The 20,420-nt window shown below is 45.1% G+C and overlaps 1 protein-coding gene across 1 annotated transcript in view; it reads right to left on the bottom strand.

The window, feature by feature from the left end:
* The window catches only part of hmcn2 (hemicentin 2), a 149,202-nt gene that overhangs the window by 57,709 nt on the left and 71,073 nt on the right, over positions 1 to 20,420 (bottom strand). Inside the window, exons 53-73 of the mRNA XM_082187968.1 lie at positions 16,763 to 16,907; positions 16,544 to 16,671; positions 16,275 to 16,431; positions 15,940 to 16,061; positions 15,481 to 15,645; positions 15,265 to 15,372; positions 15,019 to 15,153; positions 14,321 to 14,455; positions 13,916 to 14,185; positions 13,238 to 13,428; positions 12,932 to 13,145; positions 12,716 to 12,850; positions 12,342 to 12,532; positions 11,538 to 11,619; positions 11,232 to 11,402; positions 10,282 to 10,434; positions 8,467 to 8,604; positions 8,214 to 8,335; positions 7,023 to 7,263; positions 6,854 to 6,913; positions 6,609 to 6,728 (exon numbers count right to left, since the gene is read on the bottom strand). Of these exons, the coding sequence (XP_082044094.1) occupies positions 6,609 to 6,728; positions 6,854 to 6,913; positions 7,023 to 7,263; positions 8,214 to 8,335; positions 8,467 to 8,604; positions 10,282 to 10,434; positions 11,232 to 11,402; positions 11,538 to 11,619; positions 12,342 to 12,532; positions 12,716 to 12,850; positions 12,932 to 13,145; positions 13,238 to 13,428; positions 13,916 to 14,185; positions 14,321 to 14,455; positions 15,019 to 15,153; positions 15,265 to 15,372; positions 15,481 to 15,645; positions 15,940 to 16,061; positions 16,275 to 16,431; positions 16,544 to 16,671; positions 16,763 to 16,907 (3,183 nt within the window). The remainder of the gene's footprint in view (positions 1 to 6,608; positions 6,729 to 6,853; positions 6,914 to 7,022; positions 7,264 to 8,213; positions 8,336 to 8,466; positions 8,605 to 10,281; positions 10,435 to 11,231; positions 11,403 to 11,537; positions 11,620 to 12,341; positions 12,533 to 12,715; positions 12,851 to 12,931; positions 13,146 to 13,237; positions 13,429 to 13,915; positions 14,186 to 14,320; positions 14,456 to 15,018; positions 15,154 to 15,264; positions 15,373 to 15,480; positions 15,646 to 15,939; positions 16,062 to 16,274; positions 16,432 to 16,543; positions 16,672 to 16,762; positions 16,908 to 20,420) is intronic.

The following is a 20,420-nucleotide window of genomic DNA, read 5'->3' as shown; positions in this document are numbered from 1 at the left end:
ATCACTCAGTACATAACTGTTCTATTTTAAAAAAAAGAAGAAGAAACTAAATCTTCCATAACATTCCAGTTTATTTTGCAGATATCATCTAGGAACCTTTTAACTTTATTATGGATAGTGCCATCAAAATACTGAGTTCTCTTACGAGAGGTACTCTCGTACTGCGTAAATCTTACGCTAGGGGAAAATCTCTTTTCCGCGAGATACTGAAGCCAAAAAATTATCCTTAATTTTGAAATAATGTAAAACGCGTTGCGGCAGCATGCAGACATAGGCGAGACAGCTCGCGCGCCTATTGGCTGCCCTGCGGCAACTGCAGCAGCCTATCGATAAGGCCCTATCGTGACGTCAGCACCAATGGGGGCGCTTCGCGCCCAATACGTCACGTCCCGCCGAAACGGGCGTGGCCTGGGGCTATAAATATAGCATCGAAAGGCTAGCTTACCGATTTTTCATCTCTTCAGCGGAGCTCTCGCATCGCTGGATCCAGAGAGAAGAAGCCGCGCCGTGGAAAAAGCATTCAGCGGGACGAGTTCGGTACCTGGAGTCGCTGGCCGCGCCGCCTTCAACCGCCGTTCCTGCTACGCTATCCGGCGTCATATCCTTTCATTGCATAGTGTGTGCTCGCCGCCGCGACTCACACTCCTTCTCTAAAAGAGCAGAGCGTCTTTTTTAAGATGTCTCGTCCATCCTGTGGCTCGTGCCGAGCCCCACTCAGCGACGGGGACCGCCATGTCATCTGCGTTTCCTGCCTGGGTGAAGGACATGCAGCTCTAGCGCTCGCCGACGGCGGATGCCCTCACTGCGAGCTTATGCCTATGGCGACTCTGAGGACTCGCATGGCAACCTTCCACGAGCCTGCACTTCCCGCTGCGACACCGCGCCGTAAAAAGCGCCGTGCTCAGCGGATCCCTGAGCCTCCCACCGAGAAAAGCTCGCCGGTGCGCCTGCCAGCTTCGCCGTCTGCTTCTCTCGAGTCTCTCACTCCCGGACAGTGGCCGCCGCTGGCCGCCGCTTCCGCCGGAGATGACAAGGAAGAAGCGGCAGTTTTCGAGGAGGACAATTGCTCTATCCTGGCTTCGGACAGTGAGGATTGGGCGAGCTCTGTGGACCTCGCCCCTTCTTCTGCCCGCGAGTCGTCAGGAAAACGGGCCAGTATTGAAGCTGAGCTGATGCGTCTGCTCACACAGGCCACAGAGAGCCTCGGCCTCGAGTGGTCCGCGCCCGCCGAGCCTACACGCAACCGTCTGGACGGTTGTTTCTTACAAGGGGACCGCGTTTCCACGCCCTCAAGACCCGCCCCGTTTCTTCCTGAGCTTCACGAAGAACTGGCAAAGTCTTGGAGCGCCCCTTTCTCAGCCAGGCTGCGCTCCTCTGCTTCAGCGGCATTCTCCGTGGTGGACGGTGCCAAAGACAGAGGATACCTCGCTCTTCCTCTGGTGGAGGAGGCAGTAGCAGCCCATCTTTGCCCGCCCTCTGCTGGACGGCGGACTAAGACGGCGCTACCTTCAAAAGCCTGCCGCGCTACTTCTACCCTGCACAGTCGCGCTTACACCGCCGCTGGGCAGGCTGCATCAGCGCTACACACTATGGCCACTCTGCAGATCTTCCAAGCTAACCTTCTCCGAAAGCTGGACGAGGAAGGCACGGAAGCAGTCAACGTGGCGGATTTAAGGAGCGCTACGGACCTCGCTCTCCGCGCTACAAAATCCGCTGCACAGGCCATAGGGCGGAACATGGCCTCTCTCACCGTTGCTGAGAGACACCTCTGGCTGACGCTTTCAGAAATGCCGGACTCGGAGCGCTCTGTGTTCCTCGACGCCCCCGTTTCTGCTACTGGCCTCTTTGGATCGTCCGTCAAAGATTTCGCGGACAGATTCGCTGAGGTACAAAAGACGTCGCAGGCCATGAAGCACTTCTTGCCAAAGCGCTCTAGCTCCGCATCAGGCCGCTCTAAACAGCCGTCTGCTCGCAGCTCGCAGCCGCCGCCCCCCGCCGCCGCTTCACAGCGTCGACAGGCCCGGGACCAGAGACCACGCTCTCGCTCTGCCGGCCGCCGCCCCCCACAGCGTGGGACTCGGCCGAAGATTGAGATGAAGCCCGAGGCCTCAAAGTCTTCCTAGCCAGCTTAGGAAAACGACGGTGTTCAAGCCCCGCTGCGGCCGGGTTTCCACCAAAACTTCTCGCTCGTCCAGTTCCATTACATGCGACTGTTCCAGTGTACTCTGCAGTAAACAAGTCGGTTACATTACCCGCTTGCCTGTACACAAACGCCGTTTTCACGGCGACCCAGATAAATCCTGTAAAGAGCGTATTTTCTGGTATTCCGGCCACGGCCGACGGTGTTATGAGTGTAGTAAAAATGCCCACTGCCCAGTGCCCATTCCTACACACAGACACAGCCCGCCCCACAGGGCTCACGCACATAAAATCGACTCATGTCGATTGCGCACAGAATGTAGTGAGCGTGCCCACGTCCCAGTGCCCACAAACACTACACGCTACATGTCTCTCGGTTTCTGTAAAAACGAAACCAACACACATACAGCCGACTCAGGTCGATGGTGTTTTCAGTGCAAATGTGCCCGCTGTCCTGCGCCCACATTCACTCACAGACATGACGAATCCCTCGGTTTCCCCCACGCTCGCCGTCTCTCAGCTACCTGCCGTGAGAGAGCCGAGCGCGGGCGAACCGCCCGCTGTGATCAAAACACTCCCCGCCTCGAGCGCTGCAAATGCGGTGTCTATAATACAGCATACCGAAGCTCCCCGGTCGCCACTATGTCACGACCAGAGCTCCGATCTCATTCAACCCTTAGCTATACATGCACATGAGTGGGCAAAGCTTCCCGGTGTATCAGAATGGGTGCTGAACATTATAGAAAGAGGCTATTCGCTACAGTTCGCTCGACGTCCCCGCCGTTGTGCGGCGCGAGTCGAAACCACGGTAGAAAAGGAAGAAGCAAGTGTACTTCGTGCCGAAATTGCGAAACTGTTGAGCAAAGGGGCAATAGAGCCTTTATCTCAAGCTCAGAGCGAAGGGGGGCTATACAGCAGATATTTTCTGGTTCCGAAAAAAGACGGGGGTCTCAGACCCATTCTAGATCTAAGACAACTGAACGAAGCGCTTTCAAAACGCCGGTTCAGAATGCTCACAACCAAGAAAATCCTCGCGCAAATTCGCCACGGGGACTGGTTTGTGTCAATAGATCTGAAAGACGCGTATTTCCAAATACAAATAGCGTCACGTCACAGGCGATTTTTGAGATTCGCCTTCGAGGGCCAGGCTTATCAATACACAGTCCTACCGTTTGGCCTGTCCCTAGCACCCCGTACATTCACGAAGTGCATGGACGCAGCCCTCGCTCCCCTGAAACTTCGGGGAATGCGAGTTTTGAACTACTTGGACGATTGGCTGGTTCTAGCTCAGTCACATACGGAGCTCATAGAACACAGAACCATTTTACTCGAACATCTCGAGAATCTGGGTCTCAAAGTCAACTGGGCGAAAAGTTCACTGTCTCCCAGTCAGAGAATATCTTTTCTGGGCACAGAACTGGACTCGCTGTCAATGACAGCTCAAATATCGCTACAGCGCAGATTGACTATTCAGCGCATGACAGAAACCTTCCGCCGCGGCACTATAGTCCCGCTAAAGAAGTTTCGAAGGATGCTCGGTCTCATGGCAGCAGCATCCACAGTTCTCCAGCTGGGTCTGCTTCGCATGCGCCCACTGCAGTTCTGGCTACAAGCGCGAGTACCGCGTCGAGCGTGGACTTCAGGTCTCTTTCGCCTCAAGGTCGATCAAAAATGCGTCTCAGCACTGATACCCTGGAGAGCGACCGACTGGTACCAGTCAGGTGTAAGCCTGGGGACTTCCTCGAGTGTGAAGGTGGTGTCCACGGACGCCTCCACCTCGGGATGGGGAGCACTGCTCGAGGGCAGACCGTTTTTCGGCCAGTGGTCAGAACGGGAAAAGCTTCTGCACATAAACTGCCTGGAAATGATGGCAGTCGACAACGCGCTGAGGCGCTTTCGTCCCCAAATAGCAGGACACCACGTCTTGGTCCGCTCGGACAACATGTCAGTGGTAGCCTACATAAATCGCCAGGGAGGCATCACATCCCGAAACCTGTACAGGTTAGCGAAAAGCCTCCTGGTATGGGCTCAGCACAATTTGCGCTCGCTCAGGGCAGCGCATGTGCCTGGCCACCTGAATGTGGGACCAGACAGACTGTCCAGGAACAATGTTCCAGCAGGAGAATGGTCACTGCATCCGCAGACAGTCCAACTGCTGTGGCAGACATTCGGCAGAGCAAAGATAGACCTGTTTGCGTCTCAAGAAAACGCTCACTGCCCGGAATTTTTCTCCAAGAGCAGGGATGCGCTGGCCCACGTCTGGCCCCGCTGCCCGCTCTATGCTTTTCCCCCCATCACGCTCCTACCTCAGGTATTAGAGCGGATCAGGGAAAGCAGATGCTCAGTGTTACTGGTTGCTCCGTTCTGGAAGAACCAGGCTTGGTTCCCAGTTCTTATGCAGCTGACGAGCACTGCCCCATGGCCAATACCAGTGAGGAGGGACCTCCTCTCTCAAGCCAGGGGCTCGATCTGGCATCCTCGCCCGGAGCTTTGGTCCCTACATGCGTGGGCCATCAACGGGTACCCTCTGATATCCCAGAGGGAGTGTTAAACACGATCATGCAGGCTAGAGCTCCCTCTACGAGACGGCTCTATTCCTCAAAATGGTCAGTGTTCTCCAGCTGGTGCACAGCACGCGGCTTTTCACCCCTGGACTGTGGAGTGACGGAGGTTCTCTCCTTCCTACAAGAGCTACTGGATGAAGGCAGAGCCCCATCCACGCTCAAAGTCTATGTGGCGGCTATAGCAGCGTTTTCCAAACCAACGCTTGGTCAGTCACTGGGAAGGAACGATCTGGTCATTCGGTTCCTTAGAGGAGCTAAGAGGTTAAATCCTCCCAGACCTCCCTCAGTCCCCATATGGGACCTTTCTACGGTCTTGGAGGCCATGAAGGGTGCCCCATTTGAGCCAATCCAGTCAATAGATATCAAACACTTGTCTTTCAAAACGGTGTTTCTTCTGGCTCTCGCTTCAGTGAAGCGCATAGGGGACTTACAAGCGCTCTCAGTGAGCGCGACGTGTATGGAATTTGGGCCAAATGACTCGAAAGTCATACTCAAACCAAGGCACGGGTACGTCCCTAAATCCCTCAACACACCGTTCAGGGCCCAGGTAATTTCCCTGTCTGCCCTGCCGGTCTCTAACGAGGAGAAGGACGCCAGCTTCCTTTGCCCAGTCAGGGCGTTAAGGGCTTATGTGTCCCGCACGTCTGTTTTCAGACAGACGGAGCAGCTCTTTGTTTCACTCTACGGACGTTCTAAGGGACTCGCCGTGTCGAAACAGAGTCTATCTAGATGGATAGTCGATGCTATAGCGCTGGCTTACACCTCTAAGGGCTTGCAGTGCCCATTAGGTGTCAGAGCGCACTCCACGAGAGGCGTGGCCTCGTCGTGGGCTTGGTCTAGTGGGATTGCCTTGCAAGATATCTGTATGGCGGCAGGCTGGGCCTCCCCGTCTACATTTATAAGGTTTTATAACCTAGAGGTTCCCGCTCTGCAAGCTAAGCTGCTTTCAGTCTAAAAATCGGTACTGTCTGCCCCGAGTGCGTCTGGCCCAGAATACCGAAATGGCTCGAGCAACGCTCGTGTAGATCGCGCAGCTCTATGGGCAGTGTGTAAGACCCACTATATTCATCAGTCCAGGCCGGGGTCGCCCTGACTGAATAAAATACCATCACTATAACTGTTTCTTATAGGATGCTGCATTATAGGAATGATGCTATTCTAGCCACTCTTCCTTGGCTCTCTGTGAGTCACTTATGATCATGTACTACATGAGCCCGGGCACTTGCCCTTGGGACTTTGGTGCTGGATCATAGCATGCACGGCGTTTTACACTGTTTCCCCTAGCGTAAGATTTACGCAGTACGAGAGTACCTCTCGTAAGAGAACGTACTCGGTTACTAATGTAACCTCGGTTCTCTCTAGAGAGGAAACGAGTACTGCGTATCTTGCCGTGCCTGCGCACGCTCCGGTTCGCTCCGGCGATGAAAAACCGGTAAGCTAGCCTTTCGATGCTATATTTATAGCCCCAGGCCACGCCCGTTTCGGCGGGACGTGACGTATTGGGCGCGAAGCGCCCCCATTGGTGCTGACGTCACGATAGGGCCTTATCGATAGGCTGCTGCAGTTGCCGCAGGGCAGCCAATAGGCGCGCGAGCTGTCTCGCCTATGTCTGCATGCTGCCGCAACGCGTTTTACATTATTTCAAAATTAAGGATAATTTTTTGGCTTCAGTATCTCGCGGAAAAGAGATTTTCCCCTAGCGTAAGATTTACGCAGTACTCATTTCCTCTCTAGAGAGAACCGAGGTTACGTTAGTAACCGAGTACGTTTAAGTTAAGCTCAACAGACAGTACAGATGCTTATTTCGTACTGAACCGGAACATCTCCTAAAACAGATCATTTGCATGTGAATTTGACAAAAAGACTAATATAAATTGGAGAATTAATGATTAATATAGATCTGACCATGGCAGGTGTTTGACTCGGTAGAGATGGTGAATCCAGACGGACACGCGCAGGAGAAACCGCCCATGATATTATTACATGAGTGTGAGCAGGGAGAGTCAACAGCACATTCATCCTCATCTAAGAAAAAAAATAAATAAATCATTCTGATCACATTCTGTAACAAGTTTTGTATTAATATAGGTGAAAGAATGTAGTCTTTTATAGCTAGTATGCAGCAGCATATGATTTTTTTGGGAACATACCGGCACAGTAAGATGCCGTGTCCAAGACAAAACCTTTTGGACATGTCTCTCCATCGCCCTCTACACAGAAATGAAACATTGATTATGTAATTTTGAATTGAGCTATGATTTATATTAAAAAAAAGTGTATATTATGAAAACATATTGAAAAACAGTACAATGACCTGACCTGGTATGAGTAAGCTGGCAGTCATCTTGAAATCCAGGTTGAGAGTGAAAAGACTGTAGGTGCCACTAATTCCTGTCAGTCTGAGGAGCTGCAGCAGGGGCCCCTGACGATTCTCTGGCCCCTCAAAAACCACAGAATGATTGCAGCGCAGGGTCATGGGAGCCCCGTCCCATATGTGATTCTGTGAGGACCAGGAATAAAGCTGCCCGGAGCCTGTCTGCACATACGACTCGTCAAACTCCTAATGAAAAGAAGAAAACAAAACAAACTTTATTTTTTGGTTAACTATCCCTTTAAAGGCCAATTCACACTGCACAGACAAACGCCAACAAACACGCTTGTTGGGTTTTGTTGGATTCGGTGTGTTACTCCTGTTGGTGTCTGTTGCCGTTGGTCAGGGAATGTTTTCACCCGACTGAACATGTTCAATCAGTGTTTGTTGGCGTCTGTTGGGGCAGTGTGAACATGACAGTTATTTTTCATACAGTTATAATCCAATGACCAACTCATTTGTTCTTTTGTCAAACAAGAACAAACTTGTTTGTCTTTGCGGTGTGAATTGGCTTCAAGATTGTTTCTAACTACACCCAGGTATTTAGTTCATTATTATGAACTACTTTTCCAACTATATAATGTACATACACTACCGTTCGAAAGTTTAGGGTCAGTAAAAAAAAAAAGTTTTCTGTTTGAAAGAATGAAATTGATGCTTCAATTTAGCAAGGATGCAAATGTATCAAAGTGACAGTAAAAGACATAACATTACAAAAAGATTGTTTATAAAAAAAAAAGCTGTTTATTTAGAAATTTTATATCCATTAAAAAACATTATCATGGCTTCCACAAGTCTTAAGCAGCACAATTTCAATATTGACAATAATAATAAATGTTTCTTGAATACCAAATCAGCATATTAGAATGATTTCTGAAGGATCATGTGACACTGAAGACTGGAGTCTGCTGGAAATTCAGTTGTGCTATCACAAAAATAAATTACATTTTAAAATATATTAAAATAGAAAACATTATTATCTTAAATTATAAAAATATTTCACAAATTATACAATATTTCACAAAATACTGTTATACAGTTTAAATAAGTCAAATAAATGCATAAGAAAAACTCTTAAAACTCTTTAAACGGTTTTGTACCTAAATAAAATCTTACGTCCGTGAGTGTGAAAAACGAACCTGTAGATTGAGATTAGAAGTCATAAGCATAGGAGGAACAAAGCCGTTGATAACAATGTCCACTAAAAGAGTCCCCTCTGCATCCAGACCTCTGGCCACATGAGTCAGCTTTAAGACCTCTCCTGTCATTCCAAGGCAGAAGACACATTCAGTGGGTAGAATCCGAAATGCAGTCACTTAGCAGTAATTCTGTCCCATTTACAACTACAGATATGTTAATTAGGCTCTTCAAAGTAGTATGGAAAGCTGTAACCTGTGTCAAACTCAAGTTGAGATTCCTGTCTGAACTGCCCTTCAGTGAGGGAGAAGCCGTTCTGGGTCTCCGGTGACTGGTACACAGTCGTCCAGTAAATCGGGGCAAATACAGACACCAGTACTCGCAACAAAGGACCTGTAATGCAGGAAGAGTTGAAATTACAAAAAAAAAAAAAAAAAAAAGTGGTTTATTGCATTAATGTAACATGTTTATGGCAGAGAAACAAAAATGGCAATTCAAAGTTGCTGAAAACAGAAATTCTGGTACTTCTTGGATTTCCTTTTCATGTTATCAAGGACCAGGTTCTGCTTACAAACACATTTCATGTTCTTAAGTTCTTAAGTCAATACTTTTTTAATGGCTAGTCACATTTTTGAGCATGTGAATGCTGATTCTTGTCAGCGCTGGATTCTAGTCAGTGCCATTCTAGTTGTTGCAAAAGAAACGATACATAGCTTACATGTCGCATTAAACTAGCAGATTTAAGAATTTTGTAGGCAATTATTTTACAAGTAATTACATGTTTAATCTAGTCTTGCCTGGATCTTTGGTGTAAACTCGTGAACACCTGAACAAAAATCTTGCTTCCAGCGCCCCCCGTTGTTCTCTGAACGCCCCCGTTGAGAATCACTAGATTAGAGTTTGGTTTGGGTTTAGCTTGTACTTATGCATAATTTACTGTTATTACTATAGTAAGTACATGTAACAAGGCCACTGTAAAATAAGTGTTACCAGTTTTTGTTCTAGAAACAGAACAATTAACAAGACGATTACGGGCTATTCATGTATCTGTTGTGACAACACTTCCACAAAACCGAAATACATTTTTACCAACACACCTTCATGATAATTTGTAACTATTTAACATTATGGGGAATTGGGCTTCATTTCTACAATTCTGTCATGACCACTATTGTCAAATACGATTGACAATTAGCATAAAGTTAGGAATGTTTTATTTTTATTTTTTTTATTCGTTTATTTGTCAGGGACAATGCAGCGCACATTATTACATACATAATTATCATAGGCAAAGCCATAACAAAATGTGTAAATGTGTTGCATAAAAGGTTTCTAGACAATAGGCTAATTTGCAACCCCAGTCCCTGGTCAGGCCTTTCTAAAAACATATACCAAATATATAATTTGTAAAAAACTACATAGTGTAAATTACACAATCATGCGACAAATACATTATAAACACTAACATTAACATTTTACACAATCCCGACCACATTACACAAAACAACACATCAAATCCAGCACAGAAAATACATTACAACAAAAATGACTCAATATCCACATATTTGATTTTCTTTCAGCCAGTGTTTCACCTTTCTATTAAATGTTTTCAGGTCGGTTTCTGTTTTTATTTCCGTTGGTAAATCATTCCAAAAATGGGTCCCTATCACTGAAAAACTTGACTGGCCAAAAGTGGCTCCTAGTGGCAACTCTCCTTGTGTTTATTTTTGTCACAAAAGGACAGAGTACGGCTGGAGCTAGATTATTTGTGCATTTAAAAATCAGCTTAAGAAAAGAGAAGGGGTACTAAGGGGGGGGACTATCATGCTTATTTTTCCTAAATCTTTTTTAGTTTTCATTCAAATCAAATTGGACGAATTTATATAAAACATAAAATTGTTATGTTTTCTTCATCGGGTTGCTTTTACTGTTGTCCGAATGACAGTTTCTGCTGTTCTTGTAAGCTTTGAGTGAACATTGCATCGATTAAGCGTGACTGATTGCTTTAGTACACTCAGGCACATGGCCAGGCTACACTGTGAAAACAAATACATAGCAAAGTTCACTCACCAACACTTGGAGGAATGTTTTCCACGTGGGCTTCCAGGGTACTGGTGCCCTCCACGGCATTCTCTGTAATATTGGCCTCTAGAAATGCCACTCCAAATTCCTTCTCATTAACCATGCCAATCAAACTGCCCCGTGTACGCCGCGGAGACTCCCCTACTCGACAGAGAAGAAAGACAGTGTGTCAGGATTCTTGTAGTCTGTAAATAAAATGGCAAGCTTTTCAATCGGCTTAAGTTACGATGAGTAACGGCATACGCTACAGTGAGTGCTTTTGAATATTTTTTGATTCTGACAACAATGGTATTATAAACTACATTTTGGTAGCGTTTTGGGGTTGGATCACTGAAAAAAACACCTACTCGCCACCCACTGACCTAACACATGATTGTTCTGGGACGCGTTATGATGAAAGTGCATCAAAACAAGTGATTCACAAAATGTGCTGCATTGTACCAAAACACACAGATTTATTGCTGTTATCCTTTAATCCCTTAATTAGCTGTACAGATCGAAAGTGGTCACAGGAGACACATTTGAAACATTCTAATATCAGCTGGAAATGGTAATGTGTCTCGGCTGACCACTTGTGATCTGATGACAAAACACATTTTAATGCAAGGTGTAAATTGGATCTAGGAACATCAGGTTCCCTCAACAAAAACCCAATGGGATTTTTCCACAGGCTTTTGGATTATTCTAGAAAATAAGGGTAACACTTTAGTTTAGGGTCCAATTCTCACTATTAACTAGTTGCTCATTAGCATGTATATATATTACTAGGATATTAGCTGTTAATTAGAACTTATAAAGCACATATTAATGTCTTATTCTGGGTAAAATCGTTTCTGGGTTTTGGTCTACAAAAATAAAAATACATGGTCCCTGCAGCAGACTATTAGGATTTAGAAGTACATGGTTAATTATTGTTATTTCCATAAACAGAAATGTACCTGGACATAGTGACGCCTGACATTTCCTGGAATCCACGTTTGGACCCTCACATAAAAGGCCGCCATTGGCTGGTGGTGGGTTGTTACAGAATCTGATTCGTTCCTGGATGCCTTGTCCACAGGTGACACTGCATGGGCCCCACTCCTCCCAGTTTGAGTAGCCTCCTGGGACTAAAACAGTACAGAATATGAATTAAAAAAAAATATATATATTTTATATATATATACATATACAGTATATGTATATATATTGATGAACATAATAATATGGATAAACATGACATAGGCTCTAATAAAATAATTTACCTTGTACTTTCAGAGATATTGTTCTTTCCGTGGTACCTGCCTCACTTTCAGCAACACATCTGTACTCTCCTGAATCTCCAATCTGGAAAACACACACTTATCTCTCAAACACATTTCTATTATCAAAATGTGCAGTGGTGAGGTGGTCAAGGAAGCATTTAAAACCTTGAAAAGCCATTAAAATATTATTCAAGCATTTTAACATTGTACCAACATGGTTGACGGATTGCTTTTGCTCCTCTTTTGTAAGATGCTTTGGATAAAAGCAATAGGCTGTGTGTACACCAAAGTGTTTTTTCTCTAAGGCTAGTGTATTTTTCCAATTGTTCCAGCAGTGTGACAAGGCGCTGAGTTTATATTTCATGCTGAGCGCTGGCCGTTTTTTCGAAAAAAATCTTTGTTGGACACGCAGCCTTAAGCCCAATTTATACTTCTACGTCGAACTCACGCCGTAGCTACGTCGTAGGCTGTGTGTAGCGCGCGTACCCTTCGGCGTACCCTGACGTGCACCTCTCCAAAAATGTAACAAAGCGTCAACTCTACGCGGACACAAGCGCTTTGATTGGTCTGCTAGGACCACTCCCTCGGGTTTCACATGCTCCCTCTGCAAGTGTAATTGCGCGTCAACGCGGACAACGACGCAGAAGTATAAATGAAAACCAACGCGTTGCCTACAGCGTAGAGGCTCCGGCGTAGGTCCGACGCAGAAGTATAAATCAGCCTTTAGTGTAATGAAATACTTTGTAAATGTACCAGAAGTACTAAATAATGTAGCCATTGTTCACAAAGATAATGGGTGGTTACCGTAGCACTGTAAAGAGCCAGAGAGCCATTACGGAGGGGGTGAAACCGCAGAGAGCCAAGTAAGGGCTGGTCATCTTTGTGCCAGCGCAGGGAAGGAACAGGGTCCCCGCTGACAGCACAGTCCAGCATGGCTGCTTTGCCCTGAACTACAGTCTGAGAAGTTTGGGCTTCCCCTCTCAGCGTGGGAGGTTCTGTAGGAACAGGGTATATGCTTAAACTTTCAAACAGTGGCTAGATGTTTAATTTAGAAAAGGTTAATATATTACATTAAACAGCCAGAAGGCATCATCTAGACGCAATCAAACATTACTCAAACTTGAACTGCTTTTCCACACATTATGGATTTTGGATAGGATTTTAAAAAGTATGCATACCTCTGACACGCACAAATGAAAGAGCCCGTATTGATCCAACAGTGTTCTCTGCAATGCAGACGTATGTGCCACCATCACTTACAGTGACATTGTCAATAATCACTGAACTTCTGCCAGATTCATCAACACTTGCACCTGTAGGCGAATATGAGAGCATTCTTGTGATGTTAGAAAAGTAAACTTCAAAGGAAAGAAGAGAAATTCAGACTCTCATACCTGTATAGGGCCTGTTGTTGGCAGTCCAGGATATGGCGGGGGTTGGAGTTCCCTGAGCATGGCAGGATAGGGTAAGACTTTGACCTTTATTCAACGTCACATCACCAGGTAACTCTTTAAAAACAGGTCTCATGTTGACAGACAGGCGAATGTCCCGTCGAGCTATTCCAGCAGTGTTGGTGGCTACACAGGTGAACAGACCTGTATCACCAGGCTGCAAATAGATTGTAACATTATGACTTCATACAAGGGTTATTTTAAATGGGCATGCTGGTCATTTATACCTAATTAAAAACATATACTGACCTCTGCCCTTTCAATAATCAGTTCTCCTGACCTCAGCAAAGTGAACTTGCCAGGCAGGTTTTGCACAAGGATTCCCTGTTTCTCCCAGCTCACCCTGGGCTCTGGAAGACCCTGTACTGCACATGGCAGCAGTGCTTGAAATCCCTGGATGACAGACATCTCTGACTGACCAATAGAAATATGCGGTGGGGCTAAGTGAAGAAGCACATAAAGATATTTATGACCAAAATGTACAATATATCATTAACATGTTTAAAAGTGTAATATATTTAAGCATATATATATATATATATAGATTACAGTGCCAAAAAACATTTTCTTAATGAATATTTTTGTCTATTTATATATTTTTTTTTATGTAGTATAATGTTAATACTCGTTGATTTTCCACATTTACAAAATGTGTTTTGGTTGTTTTAAGCATAAATCTCAAAACACTGCAATTAGCATTAATTATTAATGCTTAAAACAAAAAGATTAGTTCAAAAAAGTTAGTTCAAGGTATATTTCTTATGCAGTTTTGTATAAAGTAAATGTATCTTGTTGTAAGTGTATCAATACCACAAGTGAGAAAGCATGAGGCAAATAAACAAATAAAAGGGGGAAATCCTGTCATTGACTTCATGTGATAGAAAGATATCACAAACAATGATTCTCTTTGTATTGTGCGGAACTCACTTTGCAGAATGAGTCTGACGTCATGGCTGGCTCTACCAACGTTGTTTCGAGCCGAGCAGGAGTAGATTCCTGCATCACTGCGTTGAGTGGCAGTAATGTGCAAGGTGCCGTTGGAGAACAATCTCAAGTGTGTACCTTCCACCACTGGCCTACGCTCCCTGTGCCACGTCACATCTGGCTTTGGCTGACCGTCCGCAGTACAATCCAGACTGACCGGCTGGCCAAGAACTGCCGTGTACTCCAGACGAGGCACAGACAACACTGGAGGAACTGTCATCGAAACAGTGAGATAGTCATTACACAAAGCCACCTTGTGATACTTGCATTGACTAAAACACATGAACATGTAACTGAATCTTTAGTTTGAGGTATAAAGGCAGATTTCCTCCAATAAATGTGACGTACCTTGTAAAATGAGGTGGGTCCTTCCCATAGCTGTTCCTGCTTCATTCTGTGCTAAACACTGATACGTCCCAGCATCTCCAAGAGTGACCCGTGAAAACTTCAAAGCTCCATTGGAGAGCACCGTCAGTCTATGACCTTAAAAAATCAACACTAAAATATCATGCTAGATCATTTGTTTAGCAGATGATCTTTTACTATTATTCTTATCTTCTATTACTATGCATCACACTTTATTTCTTCCTCACAGTATTAATATGACGTGATGTAAAATGGAATGACAGAATGTTGTCTTAGACCTTCTGCTCATGAACATTAATATTTTATAATGCCATTGATAACTTCCTTTTGTGTTCCCTTTTAAAGATAGTCAAGGCTGAATGTATAAAAAAATATATTAGCTCTATTATCATATAAAATTGTTATATTGGCTTCTCCGTACATACACAACCACAATGTGCATAATTTGGTTTAACAGATATGGTTTAATTTTCTATTGTGAAGCTTATAACAGCTTTTTGGAATGTACTACAAATGCATCTCACAGTGTGAGAAGTAAATACTAACTGCGTTATGGAAGATGATCAGATTTCATTTGGCAGCCAGGCAACAGACAAGTCATTGTCTCAAGTCACCATTGTTTGATGTCAAACCTGTCACGAATCCAGATTTAATTACTAGGCTACAACCTAGTAACTAACCGGTTGCCACAGGAATGCCTTCTCGCTGCCATGTAATGGTGGGTCTTGGGAATCCTTGTACTTCACAGGGCAGAACTACCGAGTGATGTAATACCACCTGGACTTCCTCTGCCATGGGTCTGATCTCTGGGGGCTCTAAGAACACAAACCAAATCAAACCATATATATTCTGGTAATCGCATTTACTAAGTGTACTTTTTATTCATCGGATGATTTCATGATTTCACTAATAGTTCTGGATCTAACCTTGCACAGTAAGAGTAACGTGTTTGTAAGCCACTCCAACTGAATTGCGGGCAGAACAGGTATATTTTCCAGCATGACTGGGTGTTGCAGCCAAGATCTCCAGTGCACCTACATCAGGATGAAACAATTACAAACTACTACTACACTGTATAGGTTTAGGAATATCAGTAATAGCTGGAACGTGTAGATTATGGTGGAAGTTTGACTCAGATTCACCTGTGGGCAGCACACGGTAACTGCCACCCCGAGCTCCCAGCTGCATCCAGTTCTTGTTCCAGCTGATGATAGGCTCTGGACGTCCCTTGGCATGACATGGCAACACAACAGGGGACATTTTAACAGCAGTGACACTGCTGCCATCATCTTTAATTACAGGAGGAACTAGAAAAAAACAAAAACAAATAAAAATTCAGTTAATGAATTTGCACAAACATACTGTTAAGTTCACAATATGCTACAGTGTTCAAAAAGAACTAAATTTTTTTTAACAAGTCTCTCTTTGTAAACAGTTTTACTTAAAAAGTGCATTCTTTTATTACAATAAATGCCACTTGGTTAGATTTTTTGTTTGTTATATAATGTAAAAATAGTATCCAAATAGTTTTTGGAGCCAATAGTATATGAGTATGAAAATGTATTTTATGTCTTATCATCCATGAACCTGTTACATAGTACCTTGCAGAATGACCTCTATGACCCTTCGCTCTTCTCCAACCTCATTGGTCACTGTACACTCAAAGTAGCCCTCATCCTCAACAGACGGCGAGGTAATGATCAGAGAGCCAGAAGACATTAACCTTCAAAACAAAATAATGTTGTAAAGATATATTATTATATATTATAAATAAACTGTCAGTGATTAAATTAAATTTGTATTAGTCAATAAATAAATGCTAACAAAAAATAATGAAAATAAAACAAGTGGAATATCATATAAACTATTTTTAAATAAAAAATAAAATAGTATAAATAAACTAAATAAAAAAAACGTAAACAGTAGCACTTCAAACCTGTAAGCTCCAGACTGAAGATCCATATTGAGGGGTGAGCCGTTCCTTTTCCAGCTCACCTGAGGAGCAGGTATGCCTGTGCTCTCACAACTCAACACTGCCCTCTGACCTGTGACCACTGTCACATTAAAGGGGCCAGGGCTGATCGAGGGCCCAACTGACAGGATAAATAAGGACAAAAAAGGCGAATTAGTCATGAAGGAGGTTGGTGAAAACGTCATTATGTCTCTTTAGTGCAACCCAAAGAAAGTAAAAGTGTTCTGCAGTACCGTAGACTTTAAGGTCCATGCCCCGATGGTCTGATCCTGCCTGATTAGATACACTGCAATAGTAACGCCCAGCGTCGGACAGCTGCACTGTCGCAATACGCAAAGAGCCCTCTGACAGCAAGGTGAATCTGTGTGCATGCAGAAACTGAATTGAGTTGGTGGCACTTTGAGAATCAATAAATTAAGGCCAGAATTAAATGCTGCTGTTCACAAACTTGCCTGCCATTGTGAAGTGGGACTGGACCTCCATCTTTCCTCCATAAGACAGATGAGGAAGGCCCTCCCTCCACCTCACACGGCAGCACTGTATCCTGATTGACATGTGCTATGATCAGTGAGCTGCCCTCTCTGATGACCGGCGGCACTAAGTGAACATGATCAATAAGATGTTTATTTCCTGACTGACTCATTAAGAATTAAAGGTGCAGTATGTTATATTGACAGCTAGTGTTTTAAATGGGTACTGCTGTCCAAATTCAAAATATGGGAGAGGGTTGTTTCTCCCTCCTCCTCAGACTCGACGCTCACGCGGGCGCAATGGACAATGGAAGGCGACAAGCACTTACACTGTAAGTCCATGAGTTGATTAATCAGCGTTTTAATATGCCTCTGGACCTAGAGCTTTTTAGATGGATGGCAAGGTTTTTTAGGTCAGGTAGAATCTGTGATCTTTGACCAAGTTTCTTTGCTGGATTCCGTGGCTACAATACGCAGCAGGCAACCCAGGGTTTACTATTTGGTAAATTGGCAGCGGGCGGGATCACACAGACCAAAAAAAAAAAAAAAAAAAGACATTCCGACACGGAACGCATATTTCAAAGTAGAATAACTGGCAGTAGCATTGTTTTTCAGAGAAACGAGTATGTGAACTTAGGATGTTACCTAAATATCTGCAAACATATAATTTATGGTATTTTTGTGCTTTAGTACAATCAAAAAGTTACATACAGCACCTTTAACAATGAAATGAAAGCATAAGGAGTATGCTTGTTATGTCCATGTCCACTATAGTCTGATTGACTATTTTTCACAAAACTTTTTGGAGCTTGACAGCCTCTGCACACTACACAACCATTCAGAAGTTTGGAGTCAGTAAGATTTTGTTTTTAATAAATTAATATTTTTATTCAGCAAGCATTCATTAAATTGATCAAAAGTGACAGTGAAAACATTTATAATGCTACAAAAGATTTCTAATTCAAATAAATACGGTTCTTTTGAACTTTCTATTCATCAAAAAAAAAAGATCTATATGTAAAAAATTTATCACACTTTCCACAAAAATATGAAGCAGCACAAATGTTTTCAACATTGATAACCAGAAGAAATGTTTCTTGAGCACCAAATCAGCATATTAGAAGGATTTCTAAATGACAATTTGACACTGAAGACTGGAGGAATGGATGCTGAAAATTCAGCTTAACCATCACAGGAATAAATGACCATTTAAAATCTATTGAAATAAAAAAAACAATGAGTTGTAATAGTTTTTCTTTTTACATCAAATAAATGCAGCCTAAGAGATTTCTTTCAAAAACATAAAAAAAATCTCACTAACTTATTATTATTCACTGATTTCTTATTATTAGCAATGTTGAAAACGCCTCGGTTACGACTGTAACCTCGGTTCCCTGAAGAGGGAACGAGCGTTGCGTCGAAATTGACGCTATGGGGAACGCTTTGCGTGATGACGTCTTGAAGCACATGTAAAATCAGTCCAATGGTGTGAACGTCAGAGGCGGGTGACGTCACGTACCAGGAAGCTATAAAAGCCAGCCCGAAACAGAAAACGAAAGCTTCGTAGAGTCTGAAGTCGTGCTGACAGGCATGAAGGAGATATGGCAAGGTGACGCAACGCTCGTTCCCTCTTCAGGGAACCGAGGTTACAGTCGTAACCGAGGCGTTCCCTTTCAAGGGAACTCGCGTTGCGTCGAAATTGACGCTATGGGGAACGTCTATACCAACGCCACCATAGCTACAAATGTCTGTCCTGTGTGAAATCAAGTGAGCAGCACTAGGAAGACAAAACCTGAGACCCTGGAGTAGAGTCTAGGTCTAAAGAGTAGAACCTGACGAAGGTGTGCGGTGAGGACCAGCCTGCCGCATCACAAACGTCCTGTAAAGATACTCCTGATAAAAGGGCCTTAGAGGCCGCCATACTCCTAGTAGAGTGCGACCGGACAGCCAAAGGAGAAGGCTGCCCAGCCGCCTCATAAGCAAGTGAGATAGCCTCAACCACCCACTTGCTCATCCTTTGCTTAGACACTGGACCTTCCTTGTTAGGGGACCCAAAGCATACAAACAATTGATCGCTTTTACGCCACAGGGCAGCTCTGTGGACATAAGCGTCTAACGCCCGAACAGGGCAAAGCAAATTATTCGCCTCCTGGTCCGCATTTTGAAAAGGAGGAGGACAGAAGGCCTGCAGAACAATAGGTCTAGCCACATTAGTGGGGACCTTGGGGATATAACCCGGTCTAGGATGAAGAAAAGCTTTAACCATACCCGGAGCAAACTCCAAGCATGACGGAGCAACCGACAATGCTTGGAGATCCCCTATTCTCTTGAGAGAAGAAATGGCGAGAAGGAACAGAGCTTTCAGAGTTAGGAATTTCTCAGGAACCTCCTCGATGGGCTCAAAGGGGGCCAGGGAAAGGCCTTGCAGCGCAATGGACAAATCCAAAGGTGGCAGCCTAGAGCGAACTGCAGGCCTCAGCCTCCAAGTGCCACGAAGGAAACGAGATACCAGAGGGTCTTTCCCCACAGACATTCCACCCAAAGGAATGTGGTAAGCACCTATAGCCGCCACATAAACCTTTAAAGTGGACGGGGTCAGACCTGCAGTGAACCGGTCCTGCAGGAACTCCAGAACTGTACCAATTGGGCAGTTGACTGGATCCAACCGACGGTCACTACACCAAGAAGTGAATACTCTCCACTTCAGGGCATAAAGTTTCCTCGTGGAGGGAGCTCTGGACTGTAGAATGGTCTCAACAACCTCAGTTGGGAGACCTGACTCTATGAGCTGGGCCCCCTCAGAGGCCAAGCCCACAGGTTCCACAGTTCCGGTCGGGGGTGAAAAATCGAGCCCCCTGCTTGGGACAGAAGGTCCCTCCTGACAGGAAGCTCCAGAGGATGCCCGTCGAGGAGGGACACAAGATCGGGAAACCATACTCTGCCCGGCCAGCGCGGGGCTATAAGAAGCAGGCAAACCCGGTCCCTGCGAACTCTCTCCAGAACTCCCGGGAGCAGAGCAACTGGGGGAAAGGCGTACAGACGTAGCCTCGGTCACGTCTGTACCATAGCATCCAGTCCCAGAGGAGCTGGATGCGTGAGGGAGAACCAAAGTGGACAGTGAGACGTCTCTCGAGACGCAAACAGATCCACTTGTGCTTGGCCAAACTCCCTCCATATCAGCTCCACCACCTCGGGGTGGAGCCTCCATTCCCCGGGCCTCGGCCCCTGTCTCGACAGAGTGTCTGCTCCTATATTCTGGACCCCGGGGATGTAGGCTGCCCTGAGTGACAGCAACTTCCCCTGGGACCACAAGAGGATATGGCGTGCCAGATTGGATAATGGGCGCGAGCGCAAACCCCCTTGGTGGTTGATATAGGCGACTACCGACGTGTTGTCCGTATGCACTAACACATGGTGTCCCCTGAGATCTGTGATAAAGCTCCTCAGAGCCCGGAAGACAGCTAACATCTCTAGGCGATTGATATGCCAGGAATGATGATGGTCTTCCCACAGACCTTGAGATGAGCGACCCTCTAGGATCGCTCCCCAACCCGTGAGGGAAGCATCCGTCGTTAGCAGTTTGCGACGACAAGGAGCTCCCAGCACTGGGCCCTGGGACAGGAACCAAGGTTTCTTCCAC

The sequence above is a fragment of the Leuciscus leuciscus genome (assembly GCF_965113295.1).
Source record: "Leuciscus leuciscus genome assembly, chromosome: 13".
Taxonomy (NCBI): Eukaryota; Metazoa; Chordata; class Actinopteri; order Cypriniformes; family Leuciscidae; genus Leuciscus; species Leuciscus leuciscus.
The sequence above is the reverse complement of the archived record's forward strand: the minus strand, read 5'-3'. Positions and strand labels throughout refer to the sequence as shown.